We start from the raw sequence: 15,961 nt of genomic DNA on the forward strand, positions 1-15,961 counted from the left end.
AATGAGGGGAGCCCGACTACCTAACAATGGCGGCCGATAGCGTAAGACGGGATGGGACGGGGGTATGGATGTCTGGGAAATGGGTGTGGAGGGAGATACTCTCCACAGCCCCTGGTCCAATTAATAGACCCGGTCCAGCCCGGATGTGATGCTGAACAGAGTGGGAACAACAGCGTAATACGAAGAGGCACCGCTGGGAGCGAAAAGAGACTGACAAGTTGCGTGCTGGCTGCGTCAAAAGTCGTAGACGCTGCCACCGGTCGGTCTGTCACTCAGTCCCAGGCTGGGAGGGGAGAGGGTGGAGGCCGGTTCGCTGTCGGTGGTGCAATAAACCTGTTCAATGTTGCGCTATTCCGACAAGAATAAGAACGGCCACGGCGTGCGTCTGGTTCATGCAGCTCAGGGGCGAGAAACGCCGCGACTAGTTGGTCCACGTTGTGGCTAGGCCTTGTTCTGTTTTCCGTAGCGCAGCCCGCCGGAGACGATAGCGCTATCTTTGGGTTGTCCTTTTTGCTGGTTGTTGGCGCCCTGGTACGAGTTTCCTACCCAAAGGGGCGACGTGATGATGATACGCAGGGTCGTGTCGGCGTGGCGCTGCTAGTGCCGACTTGGGAAGATTGTGATACCGACGATGCGGTCGGGAGAGACGATAACAGACTTTGCTGATTAGGTGCGAGAACCTCTGGAAGCGAAATCGACCTCAGCTGGCCGCTCGTGTGTTCGCTAGCAATGTTGTTGCCGTCCCGATGATGTGATGCCAGAAAGTCTCTGGCAAACGGTAACCGGGTCTCTTTCAGCTCTTGCCCGCGGCTTTTGGAGACTAGGAAGTTCACGAAGCTGAGCTGATGATTGCGTTGTTTATGCTGTTGCTGATGCTGCGCAGGCCGGTGGCTATGCGTTCTCGTGTCTGCGGAGACGGCCTCTTGTTCTCGTGATTGTCGCTGTTGATGCAGGAATTGTGGTCCGTGTTCAAGTTTTTGCTGGTTTTCCGAGGGTCGTTCGGGGGTGATCCAAGTTATATCACAGTGATACATAGCAATGCAGGTCAGACTGGCGATAATCAACAATGTCTCGTCGAGGTCTGGTATAGATGACTTGTATGTGAACTCTGTGTCGAGAGGGGGCTTGACGCTGATGAGGCTGGTGGCATTATGTAGGTAACTCTGGATAGGTCTCATCCCTAACGAAATGATTCTGAGCACAAGTGACGTACGTGCCTTAGAAAAGCCCATGTGGCTCAACACCGCTTGGGGTCTCACATAGGTACGAATTTCAATCCCACGTTTTCCAGCCTGGTTTTACCCCGATGAGGTATTCGTCGGGCAATTTCTTTTTCTGTTGTTTCTTTGGTGGCCCCAGGTTAGGTATTGCCCATGGCTCATGGGCCCGCTAGCACTCGCTTTGAATGGAAGCTCCCCGGCCGGCACACGTTTCCGAACAGACAGAGTGTGGCCAATGCTGGAAGGTGTTAGGTCTTCCCGCAAGCGCAAGGGTAGGATCCGGTTTCTTGCTCTCATTTTAGATGAAAGCTCACACTTCGTGTCGCGGGAGATCCCTTGAGCGGAACGCCTTCGTTCAGCCATATGGTTGGTCTATGATCTCAAATACAGCCCAGGGTCGAGACTGGCGGGAAATATGACGGCCCCCAAGAAAAACGGCTGAACGGTGAGTGTCTGAAAGGTGTACACACCGCGCGGCTCGGGGGCGATAAGATACTTCGGTTCTGAACTTCTGACAGGTCGGAGGTAAATCAACCTCGTGTGTGGGTGCATGGGATGGGTACCATGGGGTTGTGGTGGTTCAACACCGAGGTCGAAAGTGGGTATGCAACCGGACATACGTCCGGAGAGAACTTCACCTTCTCAGTTCGGTTTACTGGCGCCTGTATACGTAGCTCGACCAAGTCTTGGGGTTTGCTTCATCGTCAAATGATCGGTTGGCGCCAGGTAGCTCTGACAGTCCAGGCTCTGCGATCGACGGACAGCGTACGCAACCTAACCGCAACCACAAGACCAAGAGCCTGGAGGCACGGGGTTCGTACCTTGCAGAGAAGGCGGCTTTCGGGTCCCAACAGAAGGAATAGCGGCTGGCGGTCGATCCAAGCATGTTTTGACAAGTCGCGGACCACACCCTCCTGAGTACTAGCACACAATCAACTGACCGATCTTTTCTCGTAGGGCCAGCGCCGGCCCTTTCGAGCCGAGACATTTTGATGCTCATCCTCGGCGGATGCGATGACTTCATAGCCTCGTTTCAACCGCTTCACGGTGCCCTGCTCGTCTCCGCATTTCTTCGTTCCCGCTTCGCTGTATTGACCTCCAGGAGGCCATGCTCACTCCCCGTTCTCTGAATACCTTGCAAGTGAGGAATCATCAAGGGCCAGACCAGAGTCTCGGTGTATTGGCAATACGCTTGTGCTCTGGAAAATGCCAGTCCGCCCAATTATGAAGCGCCCCAAGGCTTTTGGCATTTTGGCCGATGTGCAGGGGTCAGCTCCTTCGTGCGAGCCACACGACCAACCCCTAACGTCACTGTGACTGAGCTTGCTTGCGTGGTGTTTGCCATCCTTCATTTTTCTGATCGTACTTTCAGCCACATATCTGGAAATCGACAAGATGACGTCCAGCTGGCCCATCAAAAGGTCGTTTCGTTGTTCACGAACCAGCCGGAGCGTCATGTCCGTTCCCGGTTGCCAGCGAAGCGCCTGAGCCTTACGTAAAGTCCATTTCTATGTACTCAACAAAGCTTTCCGCGTCGAATTGAGTTTCTGGGGTGCAGACCGAGGGTGGCCATCGAACAAGGTGACCCCTCATCTCAGAACGCATCCGGTGCCTTCCAACTCTCTCCGCGTCCTGAGACTGCCGAAGCATCAGACCATTCGTTCTTGGACCCAGAATGCGGGGAAGCTGGCACTGGGGTGTGCATGAGGTTGACAGGCAATAACATGATAATCGACTGGTCCCCAGAATTCCCAATGAATCTTGTTCATGGTGGCATGATGATTGTAAACTTGGGGTGCATCTTCATAGTTGTGACTTCGGTCTTAGCCGTGGCCTGAGTACAGTTCCGACTCTTCGTCGTTTGTCCCAAGGACGAGTGTTATTCGCTAGGTATTCGAGGCGCCTGATCCAAGGTCAACTCACCACTTCCCTCTTCGCAGTAGGTATCTGCACATCCTAGGTTTTCGGGGGGCTTGCTGTTAGTGAGACGACGAATCGCCTGCTCCGGAGCTCGGCTTGGACCCTGATTTTGTTTGTGACCTGCGTAGTAGCCACGCAAGTCATCGCAGACCCTTGTTGGCCCTCCCTACAGGCTGCGTGGTGGAATGCAACCCCGAAGTATTACAGCGAGCTACTTTTGCCCGTGAACTCTCCTGATTGTTTACGGGTATTTACTGCACCTTACACTACGGCCTGCTTGTTATGATGCTGCTCACTAAGCAACGTATTCAATGGTGGGGTGCGAAGGCAAACTCGCCACAAAAAGAGAAAACCGACATGGCGCTCTGAACTTTATGTTATACCAGACTGCGCGCGTGCCTTTTCGTGTTCGACAAAGTCCGTGTAAAAATAAACGGGTCTCCGTTTGATGTGTGATTATTTGATCATGATCAATGGCCAAAGCTGATAGAAATGCGGTGTGTTCATGGTCAAGGTATCACGCCTCGCCTGACATGCCGCCTCACCACAGCGCCCTGGTGGTTGGCGGTGCTGAGAGTCGGCAAATCCGAATAGGTACGCTGTCGTTATAGAACGGTCCTTTTTGCTGTTCCCTCGGTGGTATAGGAAACTCGATGTAGCTCAAGCCCATCTCACGCTGACGGCAAAGGCTACAAAAGGCCTCGAACGTGACCTCGTTCCGCTGCGTCGCGGATATCAAAACCTGCACGGCAGGAAATAGGGCAAATAGTTCCTCGACGGTTGCGATGAGGGCCGGGATGATGCTCTGGTCATAGGTGATATCTGCTCCGATCACAACGTCAACGCTCTCGCCGTTGTTCCACTTCTGGTCCTCTGTCCCCACGAGAGCATGTCCCCATCGCAATTCCATTGGTCTGATAAGCGTACTTTCTTGCAGTTCGTTGAGGAAGAAGCTCTCTGGTAGGTTATTGATCACATCATCAGATCCATCGGAAGCGACAACGTGCGTGGCGCCGAGATGTTTGACGCAGAGGATCGCCAGGTATCCAGTACCTGCACCGAGTTCGAGAACTCGCTTTCCCTTGACGAGATTTGGGTCTTCACACAGGAACTGCCCTAGATGCAGCGCGGCTTCCCAAGTTCGGAGACCCGTGGTGCCAGAGGCAGAGATCAGCGAGCGGGCCTCAAGCAGTGTGATGTCAGGGGAAGGCGAGTGCTGTGACCGGGGGCTCTGCTCAAGACCACTCAGGTGATACGTGACGTAAGATTTCTGCTGGGCAGAGGACACCTCAGATGGGACTGGAGTCGCGAGAGATTCGGACAAGACCGTCATGAGATCCTCGGAAACTTCCTGGTCATAGTTAGAATATGCCGGTAGCTGGCAGCAGAACGTCATGCCACGGCGCCGTTTACAGGGAGTCAAGACTTACATGTTGGTCCCAATCTTCGATGCTGGACTCTATCCTGGCGACCAGTTCCTTTAGAACCCGGAGACGATATCTTGCAGGAGGGCTATAACGTGGTGCTTCATCCGAGAAGAGTTTCTTGTAAATGGTATCTTGGGCGGAGGCTTCACGAATGATCTCCGCGGTAGGATACTCAAGTGTTGGCTCCAGTTGAAGATACTGGTAACAGAAGCGGTCCACGGACTCTGATATGCGTTGGGTTCCGGCCATGATTGGGGTTGGTGATGTGAAACTCTGATAAATATCGTATGTTGCCTGATTCGGTGTAGTGTAGAGCCTCAGTTCTGGATGATGGTCCGATTTGTCTTTTCCGGAGAGAGATGATCGTCTGGCCAAGATATGAGATTTTGCATGAGGAACTAATTTCCGAGGACAAAGGATCCTGCAGGTTCCATCAGCAAAATCCCAGAGACATGGGTTATTGAAAAGACGGTGATAGTCGGAGCTTGAAGTTGGAAATGCTCTTGATCTCTGGTTTGCAGTGCACAAAATGCGCAAGGGTTGGATGCTGACTCAGAGGAACGTCGACCACGGTGCAAACACCGTGCCTGGGAAGCCAAACATCACATGACCAATTCCGAAAAACATACTGGCCCGTGCGTCCACTGACCCCACGTGACTTTCCATTTTTCGACCCAGGCAGGTGCGGCGGATCCTGAGGCACTTTCTAGGGCTTGCCCACCCATTAAGCGACACCAATCCCCGCCCAGGAAAATTCACGTCTGTAGCCCCGTCACAAACCTCTCGAATTTGACGATATCACACCTTTCGACTCTTCTGTCTCAGCGCCAACCCATCTCGACAGACAGATCAGCCCCCCGACCGACAAGATGGCGGACGTCGACACCCCCGTCACCCTGCGAACTCGCAAGTTCATCCGTAACCCCCTGCTTGGCCGTAAGCAGATGGTCGTGTGAGTTTGCCCCTCCAGATTTATCATCATTTTTCCCCGAGAGAGAATTGCGCGCGTACGAAAGGATATATCGAATGGGAGGAGGAGAGGAGGAACACCAACAATCGACACTGCGATATATCGACAACGACTGAATCGAGACTCGGATTGGGAAACGGACGGACGCGCGCGCGATGGATGGACTCGATGGGACTTTGTCAATGGGAATTTCGAGAGACAGAGGAACTGCATGCTGACGGTTTTCTCAAAGTGATATCCTCCACCCCGGCCGCGCCAACATCTCCAAGGATGAGCTCCGCGAGAAGCTCGGCTCCTTGTACAAGGCCACTAAGGACCAGATCAACGTCTTCGGTCTCCGCACCCAGTTCGGTGGCGGCAAGACCACTGGTTTCGCCCTCGTCTACGACTCCCCCGAGGCCATGAAGAAGTTCGAGCCCCACTACAGACTGGTCCGCGTTGGCTTCGCCAGCAAGATCGAGAAGGCCAGCAGACAGCAGCGTACGTCGAGCCTCCAGTCAGCACTTTGCCACCGCAGCATTATCGCATCGCTGGGTATCGGGACAAGACTTCTTTCGTCTGTCCCGAAACTTTGTCGTGATACAGGTCGCGGTGGCGAATCTGATACCACCCTCCCACATCAAGCATTGATAACTAACACTACTCGCGCTCTACAGGCAAGCAGCGCAAGAACCGCCAGAAGACCCTGCGCGGAACGGCGAAGGTCAAGGGTGCCAAGAAGAAGAAGGAATAAGCGGTTCGCCCTTGTTGCCTGGGGTCAGGCCAACAAAACGAGGGGAATTCCCCGGATCATCCGCAAGAGACCGTGGGGCGGCGTTGGTGGAACAATCAAAAAAGAACAATTCAAAATGTCGTCTTGGGCCAATGTGGTTGTTTCTTCTTCCGCTTGGGGGGATGTCCTTTCATTTTTTCCGAAATGGGGAGTTTGTTCCAACTCTGGCTGTGTGCATCTTATTTGATGAAACAAATGCGGCTTTTGCATCATCCCCATGCGTCGGTCCGGCTGGGTTTATGTCGGCCACGCAAAAACAACTAGAGTCTACGCGGCGTGATACGGGGGAATGGGTTCATGATTCTCTCAAATATGAAATGCATCAAAAACACGTATCCCGATGGTCCCCCCTACTTTCAGTCCATGACGTTACCACTTGCGGGGTGAGTGTCTTTGTTCGTCTGAGTGTCACCGCGACTTCCATCGCCCTCCGCCAGTAGCCATACTTCATCAGCGTTCGGGTTGATGAATCTGGAGGTGCGTAGCAGTTATCACGACCCCCATTCAACGTCGGTATGCTCTTTTCAGACACTTTTTTTCTGAGTGCACGATATTGCCACTTGCGGGGTGGCTATCTTTCCCCGTCTAATTTGCCATGAAGAGCCATGAAGCCCATTCCTCCTCCCACCAGCAGCTCTTTGGCGGCCAAGGTTCTTCATCGGAGATATCCATTTGTCTGGTAGCCTCGCCCACGTCCTCTTAACCGATGCTCGTGCAGTGGAAGTGGAGAAACTTTCTGACCGAACTATCACCACGAACACCACGACTGGGGCCACGAAAACATGACAGTTCCATGCCCGGTATGCTGCTATACACAGGTTTACCTTTGACTACTATTACCAAATACATTAATCGATAATAGAGGTTTCTTGGTGGCATTGTATCTTATTCGAGATCTTTCTCGCAAATAGTAATCCCCATTGACATTCCCATTTATATATTCCCAGCTGGCAACAAGCAACAATTCTCGAATCCTTAAATCACTCTCCCATCCAACAATTTCTCGGAACTCAAGCGCAAAGGTCTTTATTCCCAGATCAACAGCGTCTACACCCACTACGCTTCCCATGATCGTAGTCCACCTGCGAATCCGTGATGAGACGGTTTTCCCGCCTTTGACTTGCCAAGAGTCAAGTTCACCCTACTCAGACAGAAATGTCTAGATATACCCATTCGTCATCCCTATGGCTAGCCGTGATGGATGAAGGAGATTGAAGCTACATGAATTACAGAGACTTCTTGTACTTATCCTGGGGTTTAAAAGTACTCCTCATCTGACAGTTCAATAGTAGCGGAACGACGGGATTCATCAAACAATACTTGAATGACTACTGCGAGTCATGGTAGATATCGTAGGGAAGAGACAACGTATCCGGAATTCTCGTTTCAATGACCACTTTACCAATCCTATAAGACTCAATCTCTTCCGCCCTTAACCATGCATAGCCCATCGACGCCATTCTCCTACCCCACCATCAAATCTGTCCATTGCATCTCTCAACCGTTAGCCACAGGCCTCCCAGTTCCAGAAACACCAAATCTCACCCAGAGGGCCATCACAAAGCACATAGGGAAAAAAATTCACTCATTCTCCATGTTCAAAACTTTGGAATTATTTCTCTATCAATCGTGTAATGGTGGTATTCATGCAAACCCCATCCCCCAAAAAGCCCAACCTCAAAAAAAACGCCATTGTACCACTGTCTATATCTTTCACATGACACCAGTGGAAACGCCGTACCATGCCAATGCCTTGATCCATACCACATACACCAAGATCAAAACACACAACAAGCCACCTTCAAATCTCCCTCAACTTCTTCGTAGGCCTAGCGAGCGAATCATCAGGCAACCCACTCCTCTTGGTGCCAGGCAGACTACTCGTCCGGATATCGTTATCATCCTGACTGACCCTCCGATGCGGGTACTCATTCTTCAACCCCTCAAAACAGTGCGCGTTCAACCGATCACCCGTCGAAAAGAACGGGTGCTGCAGCGCCTTGGCCGCAGTCAACCTCTCCACGGGGTCGTACTCCAACAGGCTCGCGAGTAACTTATACCCCTCAGCCCCCAAGCTCGCCAGCGGCGCGCCGCCCCCGTTTCCACCTTGCGGCGCCGACGTCGCGCTGCTCGAGGCCCCCTGCGATATAGTGCTGTAATACCACTTTTCCAAATTCGAGCCGCTCGGCGCGGGAGGGTGGTGACCGTACCCGTGTCCGCGGTGGTGACCGTGGTGGCCGTGGTGATGCGGCGTCATGGGCGGCTGCAGCGTAGCGAGCTGCGGATACTCTGGCATGGCGGACAGCAGCGGCCAGCGCTCCTTGGACGGCAGGCCCATGATGTCGACAATCTTCTGCATCTGGTTCCGCTGGAAGGGCACCGTCTTCTTGCTGTCCATCTTGGCCTCCTCGCCCTTGAAGATGGGCCGCAGCGAGAGCAGCTCCGCAAAGATGCAGCCGATGGCCCACATGTCGATGGCGGGGGTGTAGTGACGACTCCCGAGTATGAGCTCAGGCGCGCGGTACCAGATCGTCACGACAACCTTATCGCCGCTGAAGAGGGAGTGCAGGGGCTTGTCGAAGCGGCGGGCCAGACCTAGATCGCCAATCTTGACTTCCCCAGCTGAGGTGACCATGATATTGGCGGGCTTGAGATCGCGGTGCAGGACCCAGTTGGCGTGTAGGTACTGGCAACCGTTGAGGAGCTGGAACATGATGCTCTTGACCGTCTGTGGCGGGATGGGATGGCGAGGGTTTTGCGTGTGGTGGTGAATGATTTGCAACAGATCGTGCTCGGCATACTCAAAGACCATAAAGATGCACTTGTCTTCCAGGATGATTTCGATGAGCTTGATGACATTGGCATGCTTCAGCTCACTGCACAAAGACATCTCGCGGATGGCAGACTGAGAAATGCCCGTATACGAAATCTGTTCACCCTCCTTGTCGGGCTTGAACTTCTTGATGGCAAACTCGCCGGTTTGGCCCTGGCGGCCAAGGGCTTTGTAGACGCGGCCATAGGTTCCGGAGCTAATGAATCCGACGACCTTATATCGCTCGATAACCCGGACCTTGGGCTGATAATTGATGTGGCCGAGGCCGCGGTCTGCTGGATCTGTGAAAAATGTGTCAGCGGGGTTGAAAGTGAGTGAGAAGCAAAAGCAGAGATGAAATTGGGAGAGGATGCCATATACAAGAGCTATGACTGTGCAGGCCGCCGTAGCCTATTCCCCTCCACATGTTTGAGAAAAAATATGTGATTGTGAGAGAGGTCCTTTTTGTGAAAAAAAAAAAGGAAATGAGACAGGCGATGCGAGCGACGAGAGGATTTAGGGAGTAAACACAATATGCACTCGCTCTACAGACAACACATGTCTCTTGATCCCGAATACACCAGGAGGGATGGAATATCAGGTGAGGCTTTCGGGAAGCAGCAACACACGTGGTGACAATCGCCAGGAAGAACACCTCCAAAAGCAGGCAAAGCTCACCGCCGATCCAAGAGCAGCAGGTTCAGGCTTCGGGGTCTGGGTCTGGGGCTGACTGCGGCAGGCAGTAGGCAGTGTGGGCTGGAGTTCGCGGGGTGGCTCTAAGCTTTAAAGAGCAAATAGGCAGAGAAGCGGCGCCGGCGGAAGAATGCAGCCTGCCACCCGTCGAAACACACACTGGACACACACACACAGAGCACGCACGGCACAGCTCGCGAAGTTGCGCCGGAACCCTTTTCCTCTCGGCTGAGTGCTCAATGATCGTGTGAGATGCAAGGTAGCGGTGGGGAAAGGGAAAAATGAGGAGACGGCAGATGCAGGACCCCCGAAAGTTATGTATAGGTTGTATTTCTCACGGCGGGATACCCGGTAGGATGGGATAGGATGGGTGGAGGTCGAGGAGGATTAGGATTGGATTGGATTGAATTTGGAGACGCAGTGAGGATATGTGCTGGGATATGTCTCTGAATGGGTGTGTATGAAAATTCTCGGAAAATGGGGCGAAGGCGAAAATGTGGAAGAGCAATAACAGGCGAGCTGCCGCTGAATGATGGCCCCGATTCCCGAGAGCTTCGTTTCCTCAAAGATCCAAAGGGTCTTGCGGAGGAGTGAGCGTGAAACTAACTACTGCGCAATGCCTAGGACCGCGGATGTGGAAGTGAATGTGTGGTGTATGGCGTATGGCGTGTGGTGAATGAGAGTGAGAGTGAGTGGAGGAGTGAGTGAGAGAGTGTGTGTGCAGTGCAGGAAGAGACGTGCAGGATTGCGAGTGGGAGGGGTGCATTCGACCAGATACGATTCGATACACAAGACGGATGGAACACCCGGGGTGGTGGTCGACGATCGACAAGAGGAGAAAATGTGGATAAGATTATACATTAAAAGAAACGGGGTTTGCAAATAGGGTACGAGCAGGCGACGGCGGCGGCCGCGGTGACAGCCGCAACGGATGGATGGTGGAAGCGAAGCAGCGGGATGAACAAGAAATGTACAATAGGTACTCTCTGCGTGTTCTGCGTGTGTGCAAACTCTCTGTCTCTCTTCTCTCACTTTGAGTCTGAAGTGTCAAGTGTGCTTGCTGCCTTTAGCTTCACTCCTCATCCAAATTTTTGTCTTTTGCCGCTGCTATGCTCGCTCACTTGTTGCACCTGATGTTTGTCGCTTGACTCTCGGGTTGCCTTCCGGAACGACACATTGACATTCAACTCGAGTCAGGCAAGCCGCAAAAAAAGGGCAAAAATTGGGAAGCCAAGGGGGCAAAAAGTGAACGGCAGTTACGGACGAGAGCGTTTGCAGAAGTGTATGATGAACGTAACCGACAAGCAAACATCAAGACTCACCTTCAAACGCTGCCTGGACGCTTCTCTTGAGCGTGCCTGTCCGCACCGAGCCAGGACCCGATGCAACGGATGGCGGGTTTGTCAGACTCATCATCCGTCGGGGTGGTGGTTCGCTGCTGACTTTAATATCCGTATTGGAGTCGCAAATTCGAGGTTCCAAAGTATCCGATTAGGTATCCTCCCCTCAAAGTAACCCCAGTTAACTCGTGGAGTCCTTTTTTCGCTTCAAAGAGTGCCTTGCGGGTTCGTGCTTGCTTGGCTCAAGTCGGAACTCTCAATTCGACAACCGTAAGGTGAGGCTCGCCTCTCTCATCCAAGTTACCTCACAGTCACAATAGTCTCTGCCCCCGCCTGTGAGACTGAACCACAAGTGCCCTATCCCAGGAACCAGGACTTTGCTTTCGTGTGTCCCAAGGAAATCTCCGCCGAAACGTGGCGAAAATGGGGCACGCACACTTGTCAGTGGATATCGTTCCGGCGAAAGTCTGAATCTGAGCTAGGAAAGGGACACCGTAGCTCCGGCTTTGGGTCTCCAAATAAGTCAAGGTTGTGTCGGCGGCGGCGCGAGCAGGGTCAGGTAAGTGATCGAGCAGCAAAAAGACGTCGAGTCCACAGTCCGTCCAAAAAACCAGCTCCAGCTCAGGGACAGGCGTCCGCGCCAGACCAGCCAGAGAGAGACTCGTGCGCGGCGCAAGAGTGGATGAATGGCGCAAGATCCCGATTCCGCAAAGGTGTCAAAGGTGTGCTCGCGTATGCGTCTGCGCGTAAATGTGGTGGGTGGGTGTGTGCTATGGTTATCTCAGAGTAGCGACGGTCCTGTGCCGCAGGAGACGGGTGTAGTGCCCCGAAACTAACGGCCCCGCGCTGAACACGACAAAAAGGAATATGTCAAACCCCAAATCGAGTCGTGGGCGAGCTTATCCAGAACGACGTTGTCTGGGGGTGGCCGATGAAGGCGCGAACCTGTGTGCGCGCGCGGGGGTCAACGACTCTTTTGGTTTGGAAGTCCTGTTCCCCCTCTCAAATTCGGAGATCGGGCTTGCGTAGAGATGCGCCCACACGGCGGACTTTTTCGCCGCTGAGCTGAGCAAGTGGGCTGGCTGGGATCTTCTTAGATGCTTCGCGGATCCTTTCGCGAGTTGCCGAAGTGAAGAAGACCAATGCGATATTCGCGACAGGGTCAATGACAGGCTATCAGTCCGCGTTGAATGGCGATGCGCGCCCGCCCTGGTGGCCAGGCAAGTGAGAGTAGGTACGCGATGCGATGATCGGCGTCGCGCGTCGGGCACGAGTCGCAAAGTCTCTGGATTCTGTGGTGTTTACTGTGTGCGATCACAAGCGATGACGATTTGAAGTGCGGAGAAAACCCCCCCCTGGGCCGAAAGTGCCGCAAGGTTGAGGAAGAGGTAGAACTGGAGATAGATCACGGAGAAGGGGCCCAAGAATATACGAGCTGGCGGATGAAGGATGATTGATAGAGTGCAAGCGAGTGAGAGGTTGAAGTTCCAGAAGAGAGCAAAGAGTGAGTTGAAGTGACGTTTCACCGGCAAGCAACAGACGAGGCGGCGTGGCTTCCCATCGACTTGGGCGTACTCCGTAGAGGTACGCGCATCGCTCTCTCTGGTAGCGGGAAGCCGCTGCCTGGTGGCACAGTGTTGAGGTTGTGTTATCTTACACGGTGTTGGCCTCCCGGTTCATCGATGGAAGCTTAAGCATAGAAAGAGATCAACACCTTGTCCAAAACACTCAAAGATAGCTCTCCTTTGACCAGAAAAGACTTTCTGTACGCCAGTGTCATAATAGAGTTCATCAACTTTTTTCGTTAGAAAACAAAACGAGGCTCTAAAACCTGCCACATGCATGCTACGTCTACTACCAACGCGGCCATCACATCCATCACCTTGGCAGACCATTCATCTATCGCGGGCCGAGCTTCTCAAGCACGCGCGGTCCCTGTTCATCCCACTCCTCCTTGGTCACCCACATACCCTCCTTGTCTGCCATAATGTTGGCCAGCACCGCACCACCGAGGAAGACCATGTGTCTCCGGCGAGGTGGGTCTTCTATCCGGACCTTGAACTTGTTTAATCTCTCCGGGTTACCGCCAAGCACCCGCGTCAGCCACAGCTGCTTCAACTCCTTCTCCAGACGTGACGGGAGACCAGGGTACATGCTGCTGCCGCCTGACAGCACAATGGCCTTGTACAGCGATGATCTCACGTCCACATCGGCCGCCTGGATCGTGTTGAACAGGAATTCGGCAATACCGGGCTGTTCGCAGTCCACCAGGTGAGGCTGGAACATGCACTCTGGCGCCTCGAATCGCTCGCTGCCCACTCTAATGACACGGCCGTCGGGCAGCGTGTAGCTCTCCACCAGCACCGTTGTGTCCTCGCTTAGGCGCTTGTCCAGCTCCAAGTCGTACGAGACGTAGCAGAGCTTCTCCTTGATCTGACGGACAGTCTCGAAATCGGCCGTTCGGTTGAGCGCGTAGCCGCGGCGCAGGAGGAGCGCAATGAGGTTGCGCGTGACGTCTCGGCCCGCGACATCTAGTCTGCGGGTAAGGTGGTTCAGGACGACCGACTCGTAAACGGGCACGATGTGGGTCACGCCGTCTCCCGAGTCGACGACGACACCGGAGCTGAGACCTGTAGGGAGCATCCAAGGTCAGCCTCGTTGCATATTCTCGCGCTCTCTCTCTCTCTCTCTCTCTCTCTCTCATCCAAGTCGATCGTAGCTAGTGTGGTCAACATACCTTGGGCGTACAGGGCCAATACGGCCTGGATGGCAACATAGACGCCGCCGAATCCGTAGCGGTCAAACATGACCTCGCACATCTGCTCACGGTTCCGCAGCGGGTTCATCGGGGGCTCGGTCAACAAGATCTTGCGGCCGCGCGGGTCGACCTTCATCTTTTCGAAAAAGGTGTAATCCCAGAGATGCTGCATGTCGTCCCACTTCTTGACGATACCGTTCTCCATGGGGTAGCTGATCTGAAGCATCGTCCGGGCGGCGGCGGCTTCGTCACCGCACATGATATCCTTGATAACCAAGTCATTGTCCTCGCCCTTTTCTTCGGTTCTCAGGATCGGTCGGCCGACAATGGATGGGTATTGAAATTCGGGGAAGTTCTGCGCTGCGTAGCCGACCTTGAGGAAACCTGTTCCTCCGTCGAGGACTGTGGATCTTGCGTCAGCCACCTCCCGAACAGAGAGCATCAACTGCTGGGGAAAGCGGTCACAGGCATAGCTATGCAGCCGTAGCTGCAGTATCAGGGGCATTGCATCTTACCGATGGGGGCCTCGGCTGCCATTGTGAAAGCAGAAGCTGCAGGCTTTCGAGATTGGAGCTTCTTTCGATTTGGGGGAGAGGTGAGGTGAGGTGAGGTGTGGTTGGGAGAGCGTCCGGGAAGCTGTTACGTCTGTGTCGTCGATAGTGGGGTTGGGCCAAGTCCACTGCCTCCCAGCTGTCCTGCCACTGGATCGTCAGCCAGGTCGTGGCTGAGTACGTATGTGCGTGTCACGTGATACCCCGCAGCCAGCGGTCGTCACGGTCCATGACAGTGGACTCCAGTGCACTGTCACTGAAAGAAGTGGTGCTGAAGGACCTGGAGGAGCCGTAGTCGGCTCATTCGGTGCACTGGAACCCAGCGTCACCGGACCGGCAGCCCCACCTTGACGGGAGAATCTCCACTCGTTGAAGGCCGCTGGTCGGCGGGACCACGATGATTCACGCGCTTGAGGGGTGAGTAGCACAGTTTATTTGACGTTCATTCTCACAAAGTGTCGACCATCTCGTAAGGAACAACCTCTCTAGTCATATTTTCTGCACAGTCATAAGGCAATCATGGCAACCCGTCTCCTTCGTCGGAATATCAAGATCCTCGTGATCAACGCCAACTCTTCAGAGGATATGACGAGGGGCATGGAGAAAGCCATACAAGCAATGCCCTTGCACGATGTAAGTCAAAATGAACCAACAGGCTGGACACGGCGGCCAAGTCACAACCACAAATGATCGAGGGCTGACGTCCCTCTTTCTGTGTTAGTCGCTCGAAATTCACACATACACAGCACCACCTGCCAGTCCAGCAAGCATCAACGATGATGCCGACATCAAACTGAGTACCGAGGTCGTCATGAACGATCTTGCCAAGAGTGGCAAGCTCCAAGACTTCGACGGCGTGCTCGTCGCATGCTATAGTGTCCACACCTTGGTTGAGCAGCTTTCTCAGCAGTTCCACTCCTCGCTGGCCGTCACCGGTATCTTCGAGGCCAGCATCCTGACTGCAACTTCACTCTTGCCTCACAGCTCTGACCCTTCTCTCGCATCCAAATGGGGTGTTGTCACGACTGGCGAGTTCTGGGAGAAGCACCTCAGCCAAGGCGTGAAGGGCTACCTGGGTCAATCTGATCAGGCAGAGAATGTCAAGTTCGGGGGCGTTGCGTCGACTGGCTTGACAGCTGGAGACTTCCACCACGTCAGCCCGGCTGAAGTCAGGATCAAGCTGGAGCAAGCGACCAAGAAGCTGCTAAGTAGCGGAGATGTGCGGTGTGTGGTTATGGGATGTGCAGGTATGGCCGGGCTCGAGGAGATCATTCGCAGCTCAGCCAACGACGTCTATGGTCCAGAGAAGGGCAGCCAGGTTTTCATCGTGGATGGTGTCAAAGCTGGCATTTTGCAGCTCGAGCAAACTGTCAGAAGCAGACGCTTGTTCCAAAACTGATGGATCTATTAATAATACCCATGCTATTGACACCCATTCCCAACGCCGTACCTTTTATCGCTCTATTCAAACCATTGAAACACTACAAGAAGCAAGACA

The 15,961-nt window shown here is 53.7% G+C and overlaps 6 protein-coding genes across 6 annotated transcripts; 2 read left to right on the forward strand and 4 right to left on the reverse strand.

Moving 5' to 3' along the window:
• Positions 1–542: 542 nt before the first annotated feature.
• CABS01_12010 (uncharacterized protein) lies at positions 543–1,178 on the reverse strand (the record flags this gene model as incomplete). The annotated part of the gene is made up of 1 exon (XM_060545364.1): positions 543–1,178. The coding sequence occupies one exon, from the start codon at positions 1,176–1,178 to the stop codon at positions 543–545; it is 636 nt and encodes a 211-aa protein (XP_060396880.1).
• A 2,503-nt stretch (positions 1,179–3,681) lies between these two features.
• CABS01_12011 (uncharacterized protein) lies at positions 3,682–4,816 on the reverse strand (the record flags this gene model as incomplete). Its single annotated transcript, XM_060545365.1, has 2 exons — positions 3,682–4,491; positions 4,571–4,816. 2 exons carry the CDS (start codon positions 4,814–4,816, stop codon positions 3,682–3,684), a joined length of 1,056 nt encoding a protein of 351 aa, XP_060396881.1.
• Positions 4,817–5,334: 518 nt separating this feature from the next.
• On the forward strand, positions 5,335–6,270 carry CABS01_12012 (ribosomal protein S24e; the record flags this gene model as incomplete). Its single annotated transcript, XM_060545366.1, has 3 exons — positions 5,335–5,519; positions 5,770–6,017; positions 6,194–6,270. Coding segments are annotated over 3 exons (510 nt in total), but the record flags the coding sequence as incomplete, so codon positions are not given.
• A 1,840-nt stretch (positions 6,271–8,110) lies between these two features.
• On the reverse strand, positions 8,111–9,548 carry CABS01_12013 (serine/threonine-protein kinase SSN3; the record flags this gene model as incomplete). The annotated part of the gene is made up of 2 exons (XM_060545367.1): positions 8,111–9,423; positions 9,503–9,548. 2 exons carry the CDS (start codon positions 9,546–9,548, stop codon positions 8,111–8,113), a joined length of 1,359 nt encoding a protein of 452 aa, XP_060396883.1.
• Positions 9,549–13,053: 3,505 nt separating this feature from the next.
• CABS01_12014 (actin-like protein 2) lies at positions 13,054–14,449 on the reverse strand (the record flags this gene model as incomplete). The annotated part of the gene is made up of 3 exons (XM_060545368.1): positions 13,054–13,784; positions 13,892–14,314; positions 14,428–14,449. 3 exons carry the CDS (start codon positions 14,447–14,449, stop codon positions 13,054–13,056), a joined length of 1,176 nt encoding a protein of 391 aa, XP_060396884.1.
• A 533-nt stretch (positions 14,450–14,982) lies between these two features.
• Positions 14,983–15,862, forward strand: CABS01_12015 (hydantoin racemase; the record flags this gene model as incomplete). Its single annotated transcript, XM_060545369.1, has 2 exons — positions 14,983–15,096; positions 15,185–15,862. 2 exons carry the CDS (start codon positions 14,983–14,985, stop codon positions 15,860–15,862), a joined length of 792 nt encoding a protein of 263 aa, XP_060396885.1.
• Between the last annotated feature and the right edge of the window lie 99 nt (positions 15,863–15,961).

The sequence above is a fragment of the Colletotrichum abscissum genome (assembly GCF_030869225.1).
Source record: "Colletotrichum abscissum strain IMI 504890 chromosome Unknown Scaffold_35.1, whole genome shotgun sequence".
NCBI classification, from domain to species: Eukaryota; Fungi; Ascomycota; class Sordariomycetes; order Glomerellales; family Glomerellaceae; genus Colletotrichum; species Colletotrichum abscissum.